This window comes from Lampetra fluviatilis, chromosome 11 (genome assembly GCF_964198595.1).
Source record: "Lampetra fluviatilis chromosome 11, kcLamFluv1.1, whole genome shotgun sequence".
NCBI lineage: Eukaryota > Metazoa > Chordata > Hyperoartia > Petromyzontiformes > Petromyzontidae > Lampetra > Lampetra fluviatilis.
In genome coordinates this window covers 500,881-525,474 of record NC_136285.1, presented here as the reverse complement: position 1 = coordinate 525,474, position 24,594 = coordinate 500,881, and the positions used below count along the sequence as shown (strand labels likewise).

General features: G+C 49.1%; 1 protein-coding gene across 1 annotated transcript in view; it reads right to left on the bottom strand.

Annotated features, from left to right (window-relative positions):
• The window catches only part of LOC144934672 (complement C3-like), a 332,072-nt gene that overhangs the window by 130,435 nt on the left and 177,043 nt on the right, over positions 1-24,594 (bottom strand). Inside the window, exon 24 of the mRNA XM_078860722.1 lies at positions 2,103-2,178. Within this exon, the coding sequence (XP_078716848.1) occupies positions 2,103-2,178 (76 nt within the window). The remainder of the gene's footprint in view (positions 1-2,102; positions 2,179-24,594) is intronic.

The window sequence follows — 24,594 nt, the reverse complement described above, 5'->3', positions numbered from 1 at the left end:
GCTTGCCACTTGAGGACTCCAAGTCATCCCTCACTGATCACCATTCATACATCAACACCATGCCCTCTACCCCCCACCCCAACTCTCTTCTCCTTATTCACACCAGTCTCTTCAAATGATGTATTTTCATAAAGACATCTCCTATGGATATTGTCGCTGGCTGTCTGTTCAACCGCTCCGCCATGGAACTTACAAACATTTTTACCAACATTGCTCATGCCTCATTTTACACTGGTTGTTTCCCCCCTGCCTTAAAGGTTAGCCAAGTTTCCCTGCTGCTCATAAAAAAAAACTGGCTTGGACACTGCTGACCAATCTATCATCCGATCACCAACCTCACTACTACCTACAAACTTCTCGAGCGGTTCGCCCTCGCACAACTCAAGCCTCAAGTCACATCCTCACCAAATTTCTGCCCCCTTCAATCGGGTTATCGTAAGTATTATTCAACAGAGACCACTGACTAGGATTCTGGACAACATCCTTGCAATTATCGATTCTGGTTCTTCCATTGCTTTACTCATCAGCCTTGACATTTCCTCAGCCTTAGACACCGTGAACAACATGCCGAATCAATTGCCTCGAGTTCGATTTCGGGATCAGTGGGACTGCACTACACTGGATTTCCTAATTTGTTTCCAGGAGGTGTTTCACCATCAAAGTGCAAGGAACTTCTTCTAATGCAATTTCGTTAATATGTGGAGTACCTCAGGGCTCAGTCCTGGGCCCCCTGCTGTTTAATGCATATTAATCCCCCATTGGCCAACTGATCGACAGTTTCAACATCTGCTACCACTGCTACTCCAACGACACTCTTCTCATGGCCTCCATTAAATCTCCCAGCAACTCGGGTATCGACCGTCTTTCCACTTGCTCGACCGCATTACAGCACTGGTTTTAAGATCACGACCTCTCCCTAAACCCTACCAAATTCGAGGCCATCTTAATTGGCACGAGGCAAAGACTGGCTTCACTCCCACTCCCCTCAGGAATCTGAATCGCTGGTTCCATCGTTCCGTTCTCCGACCATCTGGCATTTCTCGGCATCATTCTGGATCCCACTCTCTCCTTTGACACCCATGTCAACCTCGTTGTCAAGTCTTGCAACTACCATCTCAGGGCCCTCCGCCTCATACATTCGCTCATCACCTCAAACATCGCTTATACTCTAACTTACAGCATCGTTGGGTCACGGCTCGACTATTGTAACTCAGTCCTCGTCCAGTCCACTTGAAGCAACCAAAATAAGCGGCAACGCCTCAAATCACATTGCTCGAGTTGTCCACGCCCCCCGCAACCCTCGCCCTGACTCTCTGTTCATCCTTCGTGACCTTCATTGACTGCCCATTTCGACCAGAATTATCTTCAAGATCGCTTGTCTCTGCTACTGCACCCTAAACTCTGGCTACCCATCATACCTAAGTTCTATGCTGATGCCTTACACTTAAATTAATCTTAGAAACCCTCACTGTGTATCGCAAAACCTCGTTGAAACTCCCAGGACAGGGACTGTAATTGCGTCTCGTCGTTTCTCTGCTGCAGCCCTCGTCATTTGGAACGCCATCCATATTCACATCCGCAATGATCAATAATCGTATTAGTTCAAAAACAAAATAAAGGCGCATCTCTTCAGCTCGACATTTTAACTGAATCTCCCTGGAACCGCGTGACACGATCTGACACTGAGCTCCGCTCTGCTCCTGAGAATTGCGTCTTCAGTCCGCAACATTGCACGCGTTATGAATTGTATTATATGCTGCATTTTATTACAGTGCCAACTATAACTTTATTTATTTTATTAGAAACTTAGCAAATGTTTTCATGATAACAGGTTAATCATTGGCCCAAGTTAAGTATGCTGATATTTGATGGTGACGTTTAATCAATTTAAAATAAGTAAATTTTGTAAACTAACGTGTATGAATGTTGACTTAACGTGTATGTTAAATTAACTTTCCTCAAAAAAAATTGGCAGAAACAGTAACAGCATAAAGTAGACATGCTGAGGAGAGAATAACCAACGGCAATGTGTGCACTAGTTGATCTGCATTGTATATGCCGCTTTTTAGGGTGGTGGCATGGTGGTGTAGAAAGCAGCTTACCAGGTGCTACTTGGACGACTTGTTTCAGCTGCATATGAATAGTCAGCCTTCCTGTAGCCTAGCTCCCTACTATAACCTTTAAAGTAAAATATAAGCAAAACACACAGATAATAATTAGGACATATACAACGCAGCGAAATACAGGCAAAGCCTACCCTCTAGCCAGAATAGATTACATTGGTAAACCTGTGCTGGCCTGAACAGCACAAGGGGAGTGTGGTGGAGGCAGCATCTTGCAATCGTCCCTTGCCAGAGAACCCACACATTGGTATTTTATGGATGTTTGATAATCATATTCACCAAATGTAAAGCCCTATCATCATGATCATGTTATTGTAATTATATACTACATTAGCGATCAGTTAATTAGTATGTGTTTCCCCTATAAGGAATTGTAATATGTGTTTATTTAATAATACATAACACATTACAACTAATTACTAATCTCCAATGTATTACTAATCATAATAATTAACTGATTACTAATCTATTATATAACCCCCCCCTTCCTCACCTTTACTTTCTGCACTTGAGTGGATATTGTAATTGAGTTCAGTTATTAAATAATACACATTACAACTGATTACTATTTCGATTTAAAGCTTTCGTGACTGCAGGGATTCATCTTCTTGGTTCTTTCGGTAAAGTCACGTAGAAGGGAAGTAATAAAAGAATAAAAATAATTTAATAAATTTAATTATTTTAAATAATAAAAATAATTTTTATTATTTTATTACTTCCCTTCTACGTGATTTTACCGAAAGAACCAAGAAGATGAACTGATTACTAATCTACAACTCATTACTAATCATAACAATTGACTGATTACTAATCTATTATATAATTACAATACAACCCCCCCTCAGCCTCAAATCACTGCACCTCAATGAGTTAAATGATGACGTCACCCTGCTGCTCTATTTAAGACTGGGAGCAAGTGAGGGCAAATTGCCCGATGATGCTGCATGTAATTACCAGCGAAACGTCGTACTCAAAAATTGTAAATGTTGTGGATTCACTCTTCAACACACCGGTGGGCTAAAGTAGTGAACTATTTGTCTTCTGTGAACGTGACACTTATTCTTGGTTCTTTCGGTAAAGTCATGTAGAAGGGAAATAATAAAATAATAAAAATAAAACAATAACAATTATCACGACGTTTCGGCCACAACGCAAGCAGCCGTCCTCAGGTGAATAACAGAGCTGTCGGAAAGACAGCATCCTAATGAACACTGCTAAGCTGTCTTTCTGACAGCTCTGTTCTTCACCTGAGGACGGCTGCTTGCGTTGTGGCTGAAACGTCGTGAACATTTTTATGTTTTATTTTCATTATTTTATTATTTCCCTTCTACGTGACTTTACCGAAAGAACCAAGAATATGAATCCCTGCAGTCACGGAAGCTGCAGGGTGTCAGCGCGGGGTTGGTGTGTGAGGTGCGCATCTATTACCATCTATACGACTAACATTACTAACATTGTTTACGCGTGCTTATTGGTATGTGAGGTGCTCATCTATTACCATCTATACGACCGTCATTGTTTACGCGTGCTTGCGCTCGCGTGCGTGATTACACAACGCGCTTTACGCGGCGCGTTGGCTGCAGGGTGTCAGCGCGGGGTTGGTGTGTGAAGTGCGCATCTATTACCATCTATACGACTGACATTGTTTACACGTGCTTGCGTGCGTGTTTGCAGTGTGCTTTACGCGGCGCATTTACACAATAGAAATAGCCTTAATGGCGAGACGTACACCCAGGGTCCCGTCGCAGGTCATCTCCTTGTCGTTTACATCAGTGGTGGTAGGGTAGGGGTGCATATTCATACAGCCCTGTCCCAGTCGTCCCCTTCCCACTAGCATTAGCATCTATTTTCACAGCGGATTAAGGCCGGCCCACAGGAGGGGAGAGGGGCACGTGCATATTCATACAGCTATTTTTAGCGCTAGCCGTGGTGCACGCAGCCACCTCATTAGTGGTGGTGTACGTGGGGAGTGTGTGGGATAACTCCGGGCGGTGGTGAGCCAGCCACTTAGCCATGTCCCTCAGAGGGGGCACTGGTGTGGGGGGCCGATCCCCCGATCGGTGGGGGCCCGACGAGAAGTGGCCGAGGAGGGGGGAGTGGAGGAGGTGGGCGTCAGCCCCCACACAGTCGTCCCATCTCACTAGAATTCCCAAGTATACAAATTCCTTTACATTTGTAATAAAGGACTCGATCCTGGTTCAGTCCCCGTCGTCCTTTATTTGGGTTCTTACACTTTTCCCGCACGGCCCTCGCTCAGAGCTCTCCCTTTGGCAGCTCCATAGCTGCCCTCGCTCCCGTAGCCTCCACACCTCTGCAGCTCTGCTGCAGATCTCCTGTGCAGCCCTCCGGCTGCTCTCACAGCAGCTCCACCACTGCTCCCCGTTCCTCCGTGCTCGGTCACCGCTGGCTGGCGGTGCCGAGTCTTACCGTGTGTGGCGATCTCGCCACTCTCCAACGTTCGCCCTGCGTGGCCTCTGTGGCGATCTCGCCACCCCTCCAACCTCAGCCCTGCGTGGCCTCTGTGGCGATCTCGCCACTCTCTGTCTCTATCCCCAACTCTCTCTTCCACCCCGCTGGCTGGCGCCGTCATGAGCCCCTCAGCCACCAGGCTGAGGCACGGCGACCACCCAACGTGTTCTCCACTCTTCACTCCCCCGACTGACCCAGATGTCTTCCTGTCTCCCCGCTATACCATCTCCCCCCACGTGACCCTGACTCCTCCCTCTCGGATCGTCACATCCGGCCCGCCCATTTACGCCCGCATTACACATTGACAATCTTGCTGCTTTCTAGTCTGATTGTTTTTCCAATGCCATCCCTTCCGAACACTATTGTCTTGTCTTTTCCACGTTAATGCTTTCCTTAGTTATTCAGCGTACTAACATTTTCCTGCAACACTATGCAGCTTTCTTCCAACAGATCTATGTCCTCCACGAATCTCAGGGCATTTATTAGTTTTCCTTGCACAGATATTCCTGTGGCATTTATCCTGAATGGTATCCATCACTCTTTCCAAGTATGTGATGAAGATGTTTGATAGCGGATTGCCCTGCTTTATCCCTATTCTTGTTAGGAACCATTATCCCATTTGCTGTCCAAACTTTACTGCTGACTTTGACCTTTCACCTATATCCTGCCGAATCTGTATCATTATTTTTCCTACTCGATATGGTCTCAATGTTGCCCATGTTATATCTTGCTTAGTCGAATCGAATGCCTTCTGGAAATCTATGAAACAGTTGTAAACCAGCCTATTCTTTCTCTTTGCTTTGTCTGCTATAATCCTTAACAGAAACAAATGCTGTACTGTCCTAAACCCTGGCTGTTCATTCGCCAAATAATCCTCAGTCTGTGCTTTGAATTTATTTAAATACTATTATAGTGTCAATGATTCGGATACAAGGGTTTCCAGGAGGCACCTTCTTTATTAATACCTTCACACTTCACAGGTTCGCCCTCACACTCTCCCTAGTCGTCTAGCCTAGCCTAAACACAACCCTGACCATGTAACACTGATGGCGATGACCGTGACTGCCAACAACTATCCGGCCGCTCAAATTATAGCGAAAACGGCAGCAACAAAGGCGGCAAAGACGACAGCGACGACGAGACAAATCCACTCCCAAAACTGGCAGCCTTGAGTTCCCGCTCTCGGCTCCTTTTAATGCTGCCAGCGTGGCCTGGCTCCACCCTGACCATGCCTCCCGTCTCGTACCCACTAGCAGGTTTCAGGGGCCTGCAGATGGGGTCCTCCAGATGGGGTCCTCCATGACCCTTATCCTAGTTCCTCTCTCTGCCTACACCCAGTGCACGCCCTCACCGGCGTGTGTACTGTCTGTCTACCACAGCTACCGCTGCGGTCCACCAGCCAGCGCTATTACACTACACTATCATGAGTACCTTCCCTATGTGGTTCATTAATGCGATTGGTTCTGTAATATTTACAACTGGTGATCTCCTTTCATGAGTATCGTCATAATTATGGATTTTGACCACTACGGTATTTTCCATTCTCTCCATCCTTGCTTGCATAGTTCATGTATGTGTAATAAACGACTGGACCACGATGTCTGGCTCAGTGTCCTTTATTATTCGGTTCGTGCTGTACACCCACACGGCTGTCTTTACTCTGTAGCTTCTCCACGGTGCTGACTCCAATGTCGGCCCGATCCACAACAGCAGCTCCGCTGCTGTTTCTCTCACACAGCCCCCCTTGGCTGTACTCTCTGCTGCTCTTCTCCCTCCGCAGCTCTCACAGCTTCTTGCTCTCTCTCTCTCTCCGCAGCTCCTCCTGGCAGCCACACCGCTGCCTCTAACAAGCAGCCCCCTCTCTCTCTCTCTCCGCAGCTCCTCCTGGCAGCCACACCGCTGCCTCTAACACGCAGCCCTCCTGGCTGTCTCCTCCCCAGCTGCACACCACTCCGCAGCTTCCTCTTATCTTCGGGGTTGGCTCCCGATCGCCGTCGGCGCCCCCCCTCTCCACACTTGCCGCGTGGCCTCACTCTTTTCCGCTCACACCCCGACTACCTTCCCCTTCCGGTTTACCCGCTTAAAGCCCCGAACCTTACCCCCACGTCACATGACTCCACCCCCCGTGACGTCACCTCCGGAAGGTCGCTTACGCCCGCATTACACCACCCTCCCCCGTAGAAAAATCCCAGCCGACCTCGGCTGACCAATAGCAAATCGTAATGCGGCGAACCGAGCTTCCCCCCCTAAAGGACACTAAGCATATAATGTAACAGCAAGAACAACAACAACGCAATCAACATCAACGATCGTACAAAAGCATGCAATAAATACAACTGTAAGAAAAAAATAACAAGACAGCAACAATCAACGAAACGTAAGCGATTTGGAACGTGTGCGGGTCGCCGGCCCGTCCCGGACGGTCGGCGGCCCACTCGCAGAACGGGAACGCGATGAAAGTCGAGGAACGACAGGGGGTAATCCCCCTGTCGCAGCTGGAAGTCCACCGCCGTCCCGTGTCTCTAAAGAGTTAGTCTTGGGCTTGTCCTGTGACCGTGCCCGCAGCTGGGTCGGAAGGGCTGCAGGGCTCGAAGGTCCCGCAGACCTGGCAGGCGTCCTCCGAGCAGGGCCCCTCGTCCCCCGCAATGTCACGGCCGGCCTGTCTGGAACAGGTACGACAGGCGCTCTAGCGAGATCAATGGACGCAGGCAGGGGAGAGTCAGCAGCAACAGACCCCGGCAAGGCAATATTGGGGGATGACGCATCATGTAAGGGAGCAACATATGGTTTCAAGCGCGACGTATGCACAACCCAGCGACGAGACCCAATCTGGACGCGTGCTGTCTGTGGGTTGGGAACCGCAATGAGGCGTACGGGACCATGCCAGGGTTTGTGCAATTTCGGCGAGGTCCCCGGACGTACCTGTGGACAATGAAGCCAGGCTAGGTCCCCAACCTTCCAAGGGCACTCCCCCTCAGACCGTCGCGCATATCGCTCGTTCCGGGCCTGGGCTTTGGCCGTAGCCACGCGGGCATTCTCCCGCGCCTCCGTGACTCGGCGAACCGTGTCCTGGATGTATTCAGGAAGTGGTTTCCGAGGTCCCTTCACCCCAGTTCCCAATTGCACATCCACCGGCGGCACGTTTTCCCGACCATACATAAGGTAAAACGGCGAATATCCTGTAGCCGCATGAGGCGTCATCCTGTACGCCGAAAGCACCCCGGGGATGTGCAGATCCCAATCTGATTGTTGTTCACTCACGGTATGGCAAAGCATGGCAGACAATGTCCTGTTCAGCCGTTCAACCATACCATCCGTCTGCGGATGGTATGGGGATGTCCGTACTTTCTTAGTCCCAAGGCCCGCGCACACTTCCGCCAATAATTTAGAAGAGAAATTCCTGCCCTGGTCCGTGAGGAGTCTCTCAGGCGCCCCCTTATCCATAATATACCCAAACAAAAAGGCGTCGGTAATGGCCGCGGCCGACTGATCGGGCAACGGCCAGGCCATCGGCCAACGGGAGAGGTACTCAACCCCTACCAGCAAATATTTATTACCCCTCGCCGATGGTGGAAAAGGTCCCAATATGTCCAGTGCCACCAATTCATTGACTCGAGACACCTGAATCGACTGGAGAGGCGGCACGTAAGGATGTTTCGGCGGCTTACGTTGTGCACACGCAGGGCACGCGCGCACGTGCCCTACGACATCTGTCGCCATGCCGTGCCAAAAATAATGACGTTGCAACGTCAACAAGGTCTTCTGCACCCCTAAATGTAAGAGAGTGTCACAATGGAGGGTTCTAATCAACTCGAACCGCAAGGACGTTGGTACCACCAGGCGCCAAGGTTCCTGGAACCCCTCCCGCCACATAAGCAGACCATCTCGGAGAGCGGTTTGCGGCCCCACAGCCGTACTCGGACTCCCATTGTCCTTAGCAGACCGCTTCCGCAAGGACACCAATGACTCATCCATCATCTGTTCCCGGATCCAGACAGACCGCGGCAGATTCAAAACCCCGTCAGCCGGTCCCGGTTCCATCGGAGTGTCCGACTTCTCGACGGCCAGCGTGAGCGGCTGAGGGGGGTTTGGAATCGGCGAACACCTATGCGTCCCCGACTCACATTTACAAGGGCCGCGCCGCGGTAATCTGGAAAGTGCGTCAGCGTTCGCATGGCGCACACCCTTCCGATGTTGAATTTGGAAGGAAAATTCCTGTAGCGTGTCCAACCAACGTGCCAACTGTCCGGATGGCTGGTCAATTTTAAGGGCATATTGCAAGGCCGCATGATCCGTACGCACAATAAAAGAACGACCGTAGAGGTATGGTCGAAATTGCCGTAGGAAAAAAACAACCGCCAATAGTTCTCTGCGAGTGACACAGTAGCGGGTTTCCGCAGGAGACAAGACTCGGCTACCATACGCCACGACACGCTCTACACCCCCTTTAGACTGTGATAACACCGCCCCAATACCTGTGTCACTTGCGTCCGTATCAAGAATGAATGGGTGATCGAAATCGGGATAATCCAATGTTGGGGCCGTGGCCAATAGATCACGCAGACTCCGAAAGGCCGCCTCCTCCGGCTGTCCCCAACCAAACTTCCGTCCTTTACCCGTAAGGAGATGCAAAGGCCTCGCAATCGTCGCAAAACCCGGCACGAATCTTCGGTAATACGAGGCAAATCCCAAAAACCGCCGAACATCCCCCACGGTGGCCGGAGTCGGCCAATCCCGGACGCACGCCGTCTTTTCCGGATCCGTGGACACTCCCTCAGCGCTCACAATGTGCCCCAAATAGCGGACGGACCGTTGCAGTAGGTGACATTTCTTTGGTTTGAATTTCAATTTGGCAGAACGCATCCTCGTGAACACTGTCTCCAGCCGCGTCAAATGTTCATCGAATGTGCGGCTGAAGACAATGATATCGTCCAAATATATAAGACATGTCTCCCACTGCAACCCCGTCAAAACGAGCTCCATCAATCTTTGAAATGTAGCAGGGGCCGCATTCAATCCCATCGGGAGACAGTTGAATTGAAATAACCCCTGCGGCGTACGGAATGCGGTTTTCTCCCGTGAGGACTCGTCAAGGGGAAGCTGCCAAAATCCCGAAGAGAGGTCCAGTGTGGAAAAGAACTTAGCCCCCGACAATGCGTCGAGGGAGTCATCCATACGCGGCAGGGGGTACGCATCTGCCACCGATATCTTATTCAATTTGCGGAAATCAACACAAAATCGCAATTTGCCATCCTTCTTCTTAACCAAGACGACTGGAGCGCCCCATGGGCTGTTAGATGGCGATATAATGTCCGCAGCCAACATGTCTTCCACTGCCCCCCTTACGTGTTCTCGTTCCGCAGGACTCATCCGATGCGAATTTAATCGAATAGGGGCAGCATCGCCCGTCTCAATGTGATGGTAAAGTAAGGAAGTGCGGCCCAAATCCAAATCATCGGAGCTGAACACATCGGAATATGTCAACAACAATTTACGCAGCGCACCACGTTGCTCCATGGACAGGGAAGAATTTTCGTCACATAATTGAGCAACCCAACGATCATCCGAACTCCTTGGCTCGGAAACCCCAGCAACAACTCCCCCTCTATGTGGACAATCATGGGTCGCAAACGCCGTAGTGGCATGTGCCACAACCGTACCGGCCGGGACACGGACGTTTTCTCCCCCTGCATTAAGCACCTGTAAAAACGGTAATTGATCCGGCCGGACGATGGTCTGTGCCCCCACTAACGCCAACCCGGTTGTTATCGTGGCGGACGGTGACAACAAGACCCCTACTGCTCCTAGCCGATCAGGCAGGGGCTTCCGATACCGCAAGGGTATAAGCATCTGTGTACCAGGTGGAATGTCCACAGGTGCGACGGACAGCGCCTGCACTTGTACGGCCGAAGCAGGTCGCCCCCAGGGCGACGGCAGAAACGAGATTTGACGGCCCCCCGGCAGTTCAATACAATTCTCATTGATTTTGATCAAAATGGGCATCTTAGCCAAAAAATCGGTGCCTAACAAACAAGGAACCGCCAAAGATCTCGATATCAACACAACACCCGAGGCCGACACATCCCCAATAGATATCTTAGCATCCACCTGACCCACGATGCCCATGCTACCCCCGTTCGCAGCGACGCACGACCCATAAACCGGACGCACAGCCCCCGACGGAATGCCCAACAGATGGAAAATGACATCCGATATAATAGTCGCAGACGCCCCCGAGTCGACCAAAATGCGCACGTCCACACCTTGTATGGACCCCGGTACAGTGGACGAACCCGTAGCGGCCGCGACAACTCTCCGTGCCAATTTGCGCCACTGCGTAACTGAATGACAAGGCCCCGTCGATGGCCTTTCTTTAACAACAACAATAGGATCGCGCAACACAGGTGGTGGGTGAGGTGGAAAGCCTTGCCGAGTGTCTGGTGCGTGCCGACATGCCTGTTTCGGAGGATCTTTAGCCGACTTGACCGGTGCCGAGGCCTCCTGCTGCGGCGGAGCCGGGAAGCGGGCCCAGCAGTCTCTGGCGTAGTGGCCCCTACGCCCGCAGCGGAAACATTCGGCCTCGTTGCGCCGAAGCGCAGGCCTCGCCTCCTGACGGCCCCGTTCTGGTAGCACCGCGCGCGGTCTCGGCCCGCCGCGTCCCGTCCATGGAGCGGAGGCGGCCGTCAGTTGTTGAGGGCCCCGGTCATCCGGAACATAGACGGCCTGCGCAGGGTTCCACCCCAGCGCATCCCCTTCTTTGACGGGCCCCCCCGTCCACGCCGTCACTTGTTTCCAGCGACGGAGGTTGAATTGCGCATCGAGACACTTAGCAGCCATCCGGGAAGTTAGCTTCTCATGCCCACACACAGGCATGGGGATCCCTAGATCCCGAGACAGCTCCAACATTTTCCCTAATATGAGAGGCTCAAGCAGGTCCTGTGGCGTCTCAGGATAAGCTGCCATGGCCAGCTCCAGCACCGCACCCCTGAACGCCACGGGCGACTCCTCTGGTGCTCGTTGTCGTTGAGCGAATCGCCGATGCGCATCATCTGGTGGCTCATAAGCATCGGCCATTTCTTGAAAAACACCACGTAAAGTTGCCTTCTTATCGGTCGCTATGGAACGGAAGAATCGGACAGATTCGTCGTCCAGGAGAGTCGGCAACACCTCCAAAGCCTCCGCATCGGTCCATCTTGCTGTGCGTACCGCCGCCAAAAAGCGGCAGGCGAACGCGCTCCAGTCCCCACCGACGGAAAATTCTTTAACTGTTGTAAGGTGGCGACTCCGACTCCTCTTCCCGCCGTCTTCCAATGGTGGTGGTTGTGATGGCAAATTCAAAATGGCGTCGGCCCGCGGTGTGGCCAAGATGGCGGTTTGGCGCCACGGAGCGCGCAAAATGGCGGCCTCTTGCCGCGTGGGCAATGGCGGCGGCAGGACAGGCAACGTGGCGGCCCGCGGAGCACCACTTGCATCATCCATCGTCCCTGGCGCGACGAGATGGCATAGATGCGCCAGGACGTCCTGAAGTGCCTCCAGTTGTACCGCCATCGCTTGCCATCGTTGATCCGCGTCTGATGATGTCGACGGACCCGCCACCGCGCCAACATCCTCCACACCCGTTCCCGTGGTCGCCTCAGCCTGGCTCTCCTCCACCACCCCAACAGGATCCGTGGTTGGAGGGAGTTCGTCGTCGTCGGACGAAGAAGCCGATGCAGGCGCCGGATTAACTTTCTTCCTCACTTGTTTCGACATGCCGTTGCACTTCCGACACCAGTGTAATAAACGACTGGACCACGATGTCTGGCTCAGTGTCCTTTATTATTCGGTTCGTGCTGTACACCCACACGGCTGTCTTTACTCTGTAGCTTCTCCACGGTGCTGACTCCAATGTCGGCCCGATCCACAACAGCAGCTCCGCTGCTGTTTCTCTCACACAGCCCCCCTTGGCTGTACTCTCTGCTGCTCTTCTCCCTCCGCAGCTCTCACAGCTTCTTGCTCTCTCTCTCTCTCCGCAGCTCCTCCTGGCAGCCACACCGCTGCCTCTAACAAGCAGCCCCCTCTCTCTCTCTCTCCGCAGCTCCTCCTGGCAGCCACACCGCTGCCTCTAACACGCAGCCCTCCTGGCTGTCTCCTCCCCAGCTGCACACCACTCCGCAGCTTCCTCTTATCTTCGGGGTTGGCTCCCGATCGCCGTCGGCGCCCCCCCTCTCCACACTTGCCGCGTGGCCTCACTCTTTTCCGCTCACACCCCGACTACCTTCCCCTTCCGGTTTACCCGCTTAAAGCCCCGAACCTTACCCCCACGTCACATGACTCCACCCCCCGTGACGTCACCTCCGGAAGGTCGCTTACGCCCGCATTACATATGTATGTATCTATGCACGCGCGCTTGCTAGGTATATGGCTCTCGAACGGTGGGGTATACGTGGGAAAAAATTTGCCAGACAGCACACCCGAAGCCCCGCGGTTGGCATATGTTGTATCTATGCCCTGTTTTCCAAAAATTAATATTAAGAATAATTAGGCCAAAAAAAAAATGCTTTTTTTAATATCTATATATATTTTTTTAAATTAAATAATGAAACATCCCCTACTCCTCATAAGCACACCAGGAATCTGTGAAACGGGGAGGGCCATTAAACGGTAAGACTTCAGAGCACAGAGAGGTCAGAGACATCCAGATGGACAAAAGGTCGATGGCCTAACCTTCCCAAGACGTCTGGAGATGCACGGATATCGTGCAGAGCAGAGAAAAACAACTATTGCAACTCGCGTTTTCTTTAACGTTTTCCTTAACGAAAAATAGAAATATGATAATTGGTTCTTTACCCTTCTATCTGGCAACAAAACTGACACCTGTTGCCAGATAGAAGGGTAAAGAACCAATTATCATATTTTTACTGGCAAATGAGGTTCCCATAGTGGAAAAGTAGAAACTTAACAAACAGAATCAACCAGCCTACAATAGGGGCTTTTAATTAGTAATTCCCTTATTTTACTCGTATTCACCGCATATATATTATTTTGTATTGTATGTTTCTATCTACATGACCTTACCAAAAACTAAAGAATACGAATTCCAGCTGTCAAGAAAGCTTAAGTGGAAACTTAGTTACACTTAACCTCAGGACATTAAAATATAACTCAGAATAAAACACCAATCCCTGGAGACAAACGCATAACCAAACTTGGCAAAGCCCTCAAAATAATGATGTAATGAGGATCATTACGAATATTCATTAAACATAGACCGAATAATAACCACAATATACTAAGACCGAGGGAACTCATAAGAAATATCAAGAATAAATGTAACACACAGGACCACATAAATGTATTGCAAAATCTCCTCAGCCACATTTGTCTCCAACGGTCCGGCACAAACAGATGGCACCATAAATACTTAGGGGGTTAGAAAGGGTCACGCGGAGGGGTCGGGAGGGTGTCTGGTTTTTTTTCGTTTTGTTGTTTCTTTCGCAGAAGCGCAGAGGGTGTCACGTTCTGAGTTTAAGCACAAACGCGCAGATGTCTGTGAGCAGTCTGGTTCGAGTCGTGCTCAGTCTCGCAACTCGGCTTGCGACGCAGCGTTGCGACGGGGCTCGCAAGGGAGCTGGGGTGAGTCGTGCCTCGAGAAGAGATGGAACGAGGAGGGGTCGTTCGAGTCGCAGAAGTCTGAGTTCAGCCTAGGTCGAGGCTGGGTTTCAGCCGTGCTCCGGCTGGTGGAGCGTCGTGAGGGAGCAAACACCGATAACGATGGCCGGTGTCGTTTCTTGCAGAACGAAGTGGCGAGGTGTGGTTAAGTGCGAGTGAAGCTTGCGAAATTCCAGCTATCATTCTCGTGAGAGAACCTGAACCAACGAAACCCCTGAAGTGAGGGCGGGAGAGGCATCAGCGAGTACCCGCGTGAAGCTGGTAGCTGCACGCCAAGGGAGAAAAAGTTTCAGCACTGACGACCTGCGGATGAGCTGCGAGCGCTATTGGGCACCGCCGAAGGCGAGCATCGTGCCGACTCAACAATCATCCAGCAGTGGAGAAGACTGGAGCCGCCACCAAGAGAGAGAGAGAGAGCGCCATCGAATGCGCCGTGTGTTTGATACACACACATAAAGACCAACACCCAGTGAGAACAGACAAGACGTCCAGCAGCGATGACGGAATCATCGCGCACCACGACGGCGAGCGTCGTGCCGACTCGTCATCCAGCAGCGGAGGAACGGCGCTATCTGACGACGGAATCATCGCGCATCACGACGGTGAGCGTCGTGCCGACGCCACTCATCAAGCGGTGGAGAGAGAGGGTGCACGAGCAGCACACCCGGGCGTCACCGAGCGTCGTGCCGACTCGTCATCCAGCTGCGGAGGAACGGCACTACCCAACGACGGAATCATCGCGCGCCACGACGGCGAGCGTCGTGCCGACGCCGCTCAATCTAGCAGTTGAGAGAGAAAATAGGACGGGCTCGCTGCGGCCACGCCCAAGTGAGAAGTAACCTCTGAAGAGCTGGTTGTATCCCCTCCCACACCCCGCAAGCTAACGACACAACTCCCGACTCTAAAAAAAAAAAATTCATTAATTTTACAAGGGACAACGCACACACAACACGCACACGAATAAGACTTTCAAAAAGTTATCTTTGTGTTTCGAAAAGGGTTGCAATTTCAAGTTGGTGTGTTCAATATCAACTGATCGAGCAAAGCAGTTGCTGCCATCGAGTTACATGAATAAGAAGTGTTTTAGTCATTTATTTTCGTTAATTGCATAATCTTGCCGATTAATCTATTGACGTATACGTTTGCCTTTGCATATTAGAGTGTCATATGTTTGTTTAGAATTAAAATTGCTTAACACCAAGTGTTCGAGTGTTTCTTTCCCAGTCCATGCAAAACTGTGTTATTCATAAGAACTGTAACCTGCGATGAGATATGAATTTGGAGACCTAGCATAACATAAATACACTAAGATAATCAGTAAATGTTTAATCAAAGATAATCGTTTTATCCCGATTGATATAACTCTGGATAACGAAGCTAAGCCTAATTATCATAACTGTGCACATTAAATAATCTCAAGCATTCGCATAAATTACCACGATTATTTGTGTTATTATCATAATGTATGCATATAATTACATACATTAGCATGATTCATGCGCATTACGCATTTTTCGAAAGATTATTAATTTTTATTTTTTTAATCAAAATTTCATAATCCGGCATATACAGCATAATGGGGTGGCATCGTCCGGGATCTCTCACAGACAGTGTTTTGCATGGATGAAGGAACAAATCACTACGTGTTAACTAGAATAGCAGGTTGGATTAAGATAACATCATATCAAACCGATTGCATCCTGTGATAAATGTTGTTCGCGATACACTCTCTGAATCGAAAAATAACAGAATAGCTCGAGTCAAACTGACTACATTCTGTGATACAATTGTTTTATATGCACTCCGAAAGGGAATGTCAAAGTAGCTCCTGCCACACTTGAGATGCTAGTATTAGGAGGAATTTTTGAATGGATTGCAGAATACTGGGAACTCGTATTAAAACATACCGACCGGTCTGCTACAAAGCAGGACAATCAGAGAGACACATGGGAAGGGAGCTGTATCGATGACGCTACGACATATCGAGAGGAACTAATCAACGAGGTAAAATGTCCCCACACCCTCGCAAGGGAGGAGGAATCAGGGCTCGCGACACCAGCGACACTCACAGACGTTGATCCACAGAATAAATATGAAAGTAATAGTACACCACACTCTTGGGCACGTGGACATAGTCCAGGGACAGATTGCACAAAAATTATGGGTATCGATCAAAATATCCTTGACAAAGAAAATCCCTCACAAGTCGAGAGAAGGGATGGAGAGATACAGATGCAAATAAAAACATGTGGGACTGACAACCTCGCAGCTATAGGGAGGCAAAATGTTAAAATAAAGTCGCCAGGATATGCTCCACTAAGGGCAGAGGCAAAAACTGCAGGGAAATGGCAACACGAGCGACACAGCCCAGACAGCTCACCAAAAAAATGCACGCCACTAAAACACGCCCGACACAGCACAGATCAAAGTGACAGCTTGTCTGATGATAGATCGTCTGACGATGACTCTGACGACGACCAACTTTCGGAATACTATTTCAACAGTAAAACCCTTAAATTGATGGACAAAGCTCTCGTCAGAATTCCCGATTTTGACCCACACAATAAGAACAGGGATATACATACCCACATCGCAAAAGTAGAAGAGGAGGCAATGATCAGAGGTCTGAGGAGACGGGATGAGAAAGCGAGTCTGTTGAAAAGGAGTTTACATGGAGAATCTATACCATGGGAAAAGTCGCTACCATACAAGATTAGGAATGATTTCAAACAACTGAGCCTGGCAGTGATTCGGAAGTTTGGAGAATATTCGACACTCACTGAGGGGCTTTATGCTGTAAAATCGATGACCCATGGCATGGACCAAGACCCACGTGACTACCTTTTACAATTTAAAAAAGCGTATTATGCAGGCGATGTGAATCGGTATCACGAAGGGGACCATATGTTCAAAATTATGTTTTTTGAATCCTTGAGCCCAGAGATTACAAAAAGTGTGAGAATGGTTTTGAACCCAGAAACAGCCTCCTTACACCGCATAGAGAGCAAGGCGTACATGGCATGGTTATACAGAGCTAAGAATCATAATTCGGACCCAGAACACAGGGAGAGGGATAATGAACCCAGCCTCTCAGAGAGAAATAAAAATCACCGAGCAATCCCACAATGCAGAGAGGAGCGAACACGCACGCACATATGGCGAAATAACCCAGAGAGAGGTTGGCACACAAATGAGAGTGACACAAATTGAAGCACGGGGCCAAAAATGTACGAGAATCGCAGGAGGTGGAGGTTAAGAGCAGAACCATATCAGCACCCCATGCCCCGACACACGCAAGGTCAAAATAACACACACAGATGGCAAGGTAACAATCCAGGAAAAAGGTGGCACATAAATTGGAGAAACACGGGGCCAAAAATGTACGAAAATCGCAGGATGGGAGGTCAAACACAATCGGTCCAATTCCGACCGATTCCCCCACCGGCTATACCAGGAGGGAATAGAGAAACAAATAATAAGGAAAAACAAACTGCCTTAACTGAGACACAAAATGCGGCCCAAATACGTGATGAACCACCCACAGTAATTGAGAGCGAGCTGCCCATACGCGCCCCACCCGCTGAGTTGAAGCTAGGTCACGGCCCCATTGGAAAATGCAAGCAGGCTGCAAGTGACAGGGCGGACAAATACCGCCACGATCGGGAAACATTAAATGCATACGATGCGGTAGGAAACGCAAGCATTGCTCCCGTAAATGACGCGCAGATCAAATGCAAAAACATGACTGCAGTGAAGGGTGATCGGACAGTAGATAACAGACAGCAGAGACAAAGAGAAAAACCGGAGCGCACAGGAAAAACAGTGCAGCACGTCGCAGGATCGCGCGATGGTGGTACAGGGAGATGTAACAGAGAGACACGCCCTAAGGAATGCAGGCGTGAGCCTTTGAATGAAAAATATCCCAATGAAACAAAAATGTATGTGGATCGGAGTGCTGAAATGGAGACGAATGTCCATGACGTATCGAGAGTTGTGTCGAAATCCAGCACCCTAACGGACACGGAGGGGGAGACACCACGGGGCACAGAGTTGAATCGACACACTGACTCGGCAGATGTGCATGTTGTCGCAGAGGGAGCAGGTGCCACTGATAACGGAGTGCAGAAGTTGGTTGTGTGTGCGAATTCTGATTATGTGCAGCACAATTTTACACCACACACTCCCACGACGCGAGAGAGTGATAGAGGAAATTACAAAAACGAACCTGAAAACCGTGATCGAAAGATCAAAGCGATAAGCACTACGAACCAAGTTAATGATGTTGGGAGATTGCATGAAAGAGTAAAGGGTTACTCTAAAATATCTGGCCATAAGAATATTGTTAATGGACAGGAAAAGGCTATAGACGAACCAAGTCTAAAGGACAGTGCGTGGGAAGCAGCATGTCCACATAAAACCAAAAGTGGCAAACCAGATGATAACTGGGTAAAAATATGGCAAGGAGGTAACAGGAGGAAAATAACGCATAAATGTGTTCGAAACCACTACCTTGCGTTTCCCAGGGGGAAAAAAAAAAACATTTTTTATAAAAAAAAATGTGCATTTTTTAAATAAAAAATAAATAAATAACTTTTTTACAGTAGTTATGATGGATAAGAACCGATATAACATGTGGTATCGATGTTAACATTTTTTTTCTTTTCTTTGCTTATTTCAAATGTAACCATGCTAAGATTGTGATAGGACGCGCGCGTTGGAAAAAAAAATTTAACAGCCAAAACACGAGGGCGGCTGATGGGTTCATAACGGAAAAAGGGGCATTTACTTTGTTTAAAAATTCGCCAGTGGCCAAGTCGACCACTAATAATTTTTAAAAGGGCGGATTGTTGTATCTATGCCCTGTTTTCCAAAAAATATATATTAAGAATAATTAGGCCAAAAAAACAATGTTTTTTTATATCTATATATCTTTTTAAAATTAAATAATGGAAACAGCCCCTACTCCTCACAAGCACACCAGGAATCTGTGAAACGGGGAGGGCCATTAAACGGTAAGACTTCAGAGCACAGAGAGGTCAGAGACATCCAGATGGACAAAAGGTCGATGGCCTAACCTTCCCAAGACGTCTGGAGATGCACGGATATCGTACAGAACAGAGAAAAACAACTGTTGCAACTCGCGTTTTCCTTAAAGAAAAGTAGAAACTTAACAAAAAGAATCAACCAGCCTACAATAGGGGCTTTTTATTAGTAATTCCCTTATTTTACTCGTATTCACCGCATATATATTATGTTGTATTGTATGTTTCTATCTACATGACCTTACCAAAAACTAAAGAATACGAATTCCAGCTGTCAAGAAAGCTTAAGTGGAAACTTAGTTACACTTAACCTCAGGACATTAAAATATAACTCAGAATAAAACACCAATCCCTGGAGACAAACGCATAACCAAACTTGGCAAAGCCCTCAAAATAATGATGTAACGAGGATCATTACGAATATTCATTAAACATAGACCGAATAATAACCACAATATACTAAGACCGAGGGAACTCATAAGAAATATCAAGAATAAATGTAACACACAGGACCACATAAATGTATTGCAAAATCTCCTCAGCCACCTTTGTCTCCAACGGTCCGGCACAAACAGATGGCACCATAAATACTTAGGGGGTTAGAAAGGGTCACGAGGAGGGGTCGGGAGGGTGTCTGTGTTTTTTCTCTCGCAAGAGAGGAGAGGGTGTTCACGTTTTTGAGTTTAAGCACAAACGCGCAGAAGTCTGTGAGCATTCTGGTTCGAGTCGCGCTCAGTCTTGCAACTCGGCTTGCGACGCGGCGTTGCGACGGGGCTAAGTGTGAGTGAAGCTTGCGAAATTCCAGCTATCATTCTCGTGAGAGAACCTGAACCAACGAAACCCCTGAAGTGAGGGCGGGAGAGGCATCAGCGAGTACCCGCGTGAGGCTGGTAGCTGCACGCCAAGGGAGAAAGACGACCTGCGGATGAGCTGCGAGCGCTATTGGGCACCGCCGAAGGCGAGCATCATGCCGACTCAACAATCATCCAGCATTTCGATTTAAAGCTTTCGTGACTGCAGGGATTCATCTTCTTGGTTCTTTCGGTAAAGTCACGTAGAAGGGAAGTAATAAAATAATAAAAATAAATAATTTATTATGTTTTATTTTTATTATTTTATTACTTCCCTTCTACGTGACTTTACCGAAAGAACCAAGAAGAAGAATCATCCAGCAGTGGAGAAGACTGGAGCGCCATCGAATGCGCCGTGTGTTTGATACACACACACACCGACCAACACCCAGTGAGAACAGACAAGACGTCCAGCAGTGATGACGGAATCATCGCGCACCACGACGGCGAGCGTCGTGCCGACTCGTCATCCAGCGGTGGAGGAGCTGCGCGCTATCCAACGACGGAATCATCGCGCACCACGACGGTGAGCGTCGTGCCGACGCCACTCATCAAGCGGTGGAGAGAGAGGGTGCACGAGCAGCACACCCGGGCGTCACCGAGCGTCGTGCCGACTCATCATCCAGCAGCGGAGGAACGGCGCTATCCGACGACGGAATCATCGCGCGCCACGACGGCGAGCGTCGTGCCGACGCCGCTCAATCTAGCAGTGCAGAGAGAAAACAGGACGGGCTCGCTGCGGCCACGCCCAAGCGAGAAGTAACCTCTGAAGAGCTGGTTGTATCCCCTCCCACACCCCGCAAGCTAACGACACAACTCCCGACTCTAAAAAAAAAAATTCATTAATTTTACAAGGGACAACGCACACACAACACGCACACGAATAAGACTTTCAAAAAGTTATCTTTGTGTTTCGAAAAGGGTTGCAATTTCAAGTTGGTGCACTCAATATCAACTGATCGAGCAAAGCAGTTGCTGCCGTCGAGTTACATGAATAAGAAGTGTTTTAGTCATTTATTTTCGTTAATTGCATAATCTTGCCGATTAATCTATTGACATATACTTTTGCCTTTGCATATTAGAGTGTCATATGTTTGTTTAGAATTAAAATTGCTTAACACCAAGTGTTCGAGTGCTTCTTTCCCAGTCCATGCAAAACTGTATTATTCATAAGAACTGTAACCTGCGATGAGATATGAATTTGGAGACCTAACATAACATAAACACACTAAGATAATCAGTAAATGTTTAATCAAAGATAATCGTTTTATCCCGATTGATACAACTCTGGATAACGAAGCTAAGCCTAATTATCATAACTACACACATTAACATAAGTACAAACATTTGCAGAAATTACTACGATTATTTATGTGATTATCATAATTTATGCATATAATTACATACATGAGCATAATTCATGCACATTACGCTATTTTTGAATATTGCTAATTTGTATGTTTTTAATCGGAATTTCATAATCCGGCATATACAACATGCCTCAGTGGCCCGCGATCAGAAATCACTATTTCACTCCCTCAAAAAAGTAACCTGCAGCGCCACACCTATTACCATCATTAGGGGAAAAAACGGTAATCCAATCTCCGACCCCCAGGAACAGGTTTGCAGATTTGCTGAGAATTTCTGTGAGGTCCTGGGGGAGGGAAAATCCCTCAGCCAGGAAAACATCATGGCCCAAAGTGGGGATAACCCTGCTAGGGCTGCGGTGCCTCAAATATTGGAAGAGGTCACCCCCTGTGAGTGGCTGGCTGAGGTGCCATCTGTTGAGGAAGTACTGAAGGCGATCAAGAGTCTGATACCAGGAAAGGCACCGGGCAAAGATGATCTCCCAAGCGAAATGCTCAGGGAGGGTGGCGTTTGTGCACAGACTGCCCTATATGATATCATAACAGTCCGGACCACTGGACGGGTTCCGCAGGATTGGAAGGATGCCCTGGTGGTCCCCTCTTTAAGAAGGGGGACCGCACAGACTGTAACAACTACAGGGGCATCTCACTCCTCAGTGTGCCGGGTAAGGTCCTGGCGAGGATTATTCAACATCGCCTTGCTAGGTATGCTGAGGAGAGGCTTGCGGAGCCCCAATGCGGTTTCAGGAAGGGGCGGTCCTGCACAGATGCCATATTTTCTGTCCGTCTGCTACAGCAGAGGTGTAGGGAATTCCAACAAGACCTACATCTCTGCTTTATTGACCTGGTCAAGGCCTATGATATCATCAGTAGGCCTGGGCTCTGGGCAGTTCTTCGTGCTTTCGGAGTCCCTGACGCTCTGCTCACGATCATTAAGAACCTTCATGATGGTGAGCGGGCCCGGGTAAAACTACATGGCTGGGAGTCAGAGCCTTTCCCTGTACACCTTGGGGTGCGACAGGGATGTCCTCTGGCTCCCACATTATTTAACATCTATTTTGACCGCGTAGTTCGTGAAGCCTTCAATAGCTGTACCGGGGGAATTTCCATCTGGTACAGATATAATGGGAGGCTGATCAACGCCCGGGTGCGATCAAGAGATGGCTCCCTATTGGTCAACCACGTTATGTATGCCGATGATTTGGTAATAGCTGCTCATTCAGAAGAGGAGTTGGAGACGCTGCTGCTGAGACTGGAGCGTGCCACTAAGTGGTGGGACCTTACTATCAGCCCCACCAAAACTAACCACCTGTCTGGGTGATTTGTACCATCGGACACTCCACCCACACAACTCCCAATCGGTGATGGGGCAGTTGTGGAGAGTGGAGAGTTTCCCATACCTGGGCAGTGTGCTTATGACCGGCTCCAGTTTAACAGCAGAGGTCTCACTCCGAATCAGTTGAGCGGCAATATCTTTTCATCGGTTGCATAACACTGTGTGGAAGCTACCTGGTCTGTCGCTCCGCATGAAGCTTCAGGTCTTCTCGGCCACAGTCATTCCCTCCCTTCTCTACGCTTGCGAAACGTGGACCCCCCTAATGGAGCATCTTCACCGGTTAGAACCATTTAGGCTGGCCTGCCTACGATCCATCCTGGGTTTAACCAGGCTGGATTGTGTGAGGAGCTCACAAATCCTTGAAAGATCTGGGCAAAGTCCCATCGGTGAGCTCCTCCGGCAAGCAAGGCTGCGTTGGCTGGGTCACTTAGCCCGCATGCCCAGCCACCGCATGCCTAAACAGCTTTTGTTCGGCCGGATCGAGGGGGTTAAACGGGCGCGGCACGGGCTAGAGAAGAGATGGAGTGATGTGGTACAGGAGGACGTGGAGCTGAGTGGACTTGCCGATGACTGGTACCAGCGGTGTCAAGATCGGCCTCTGTGGAGGAGGCTCGTGAAGGACGCTACTGGGCAGTTGGAGGCAGTCGCCCTCCAACAACAACGGAGGGTGGAGGAGTGACGCTCACAACAACGAGCGGAGCGCCGGGGGGCTAAAGCACAGAAAGTTGGCACAGTAGGGGGCACAGGTGGTGCATCAGCCAGTCATCTCGGTCAGTCGACCCGTGGCACCTGGGTCTGCCCCGTGACCTCCTACCAGCGGGCGTTTGACACTTCACGTGGCCTCAAGGTGCACATGGCCTGGCACAAGCGTCGTGGTGACGTCATCGCAACTTAGTGGCGAATGGCGGCTATTGTCTGTGTGTGAGAGTCCATATGTGTATGTGTGTGTAGGGCGATGTGTGTGTAGGGCGATGTGTGTGTCAGTCTATGTATGTGTGTCTGAGTCGATGTGTGTGTGTAAGTCCATGTGTGTGTCTTAGTCGATGTGTGTGTGAGTAACTGTATGTGTGTGTAACTCCATGTGTGTGTATCTAAAGTGTATGTCCATGTGTGTGAGGCCATATGTGTGTGCATGTAAGTCGATGTGTTTGTGTGTATGAGTCGATGTGTCTGTGTAACTCCATGTGTGTCTAAAGTCGATGTCTGTGTGAGTTCATATGTGTGTGTGTGCGTCTAAGTCAGCGGTCGGGAACCTATGGCTCGCGAGCCATATATGGCTCTTCCGGTGACGGCATATGGCTCCCAGACAATTTTGAGTTGAAAAAATAATAATAAAAAAAATAAAAAAAATCAGTTTGGAACTGATTTTAAAATACTTGTGATATTGCTTAATAATACTGTATCATTTTAAAGTAAACAGAAATTAGTTTTGAAGATAAATTTCACGGGTCCCATGACCCGTGGGTCGGGTCGGGAACCAACGGCTCGTGAGCATGTCACGGGTCATTGTAAAGGTGAAGAAATCCATTTGATCAGATAGCCAACTAGTTTATCCGCTTCAACCCTTGTAACGGAAAAGATGGCGAAAAGAAAAAAAGACGATGATTACCGTGCATTCCAGGCTGCGTGGACGGAGGAATTTGCATTTGTGGAGAGAGCAGGATCTGCGGTATGTCTTATATGCAATGATAAAATTGCATCGATGAAACGGTCAAATATAAAGCGGCACTTCGATACGCACCATGCTTCATTTGC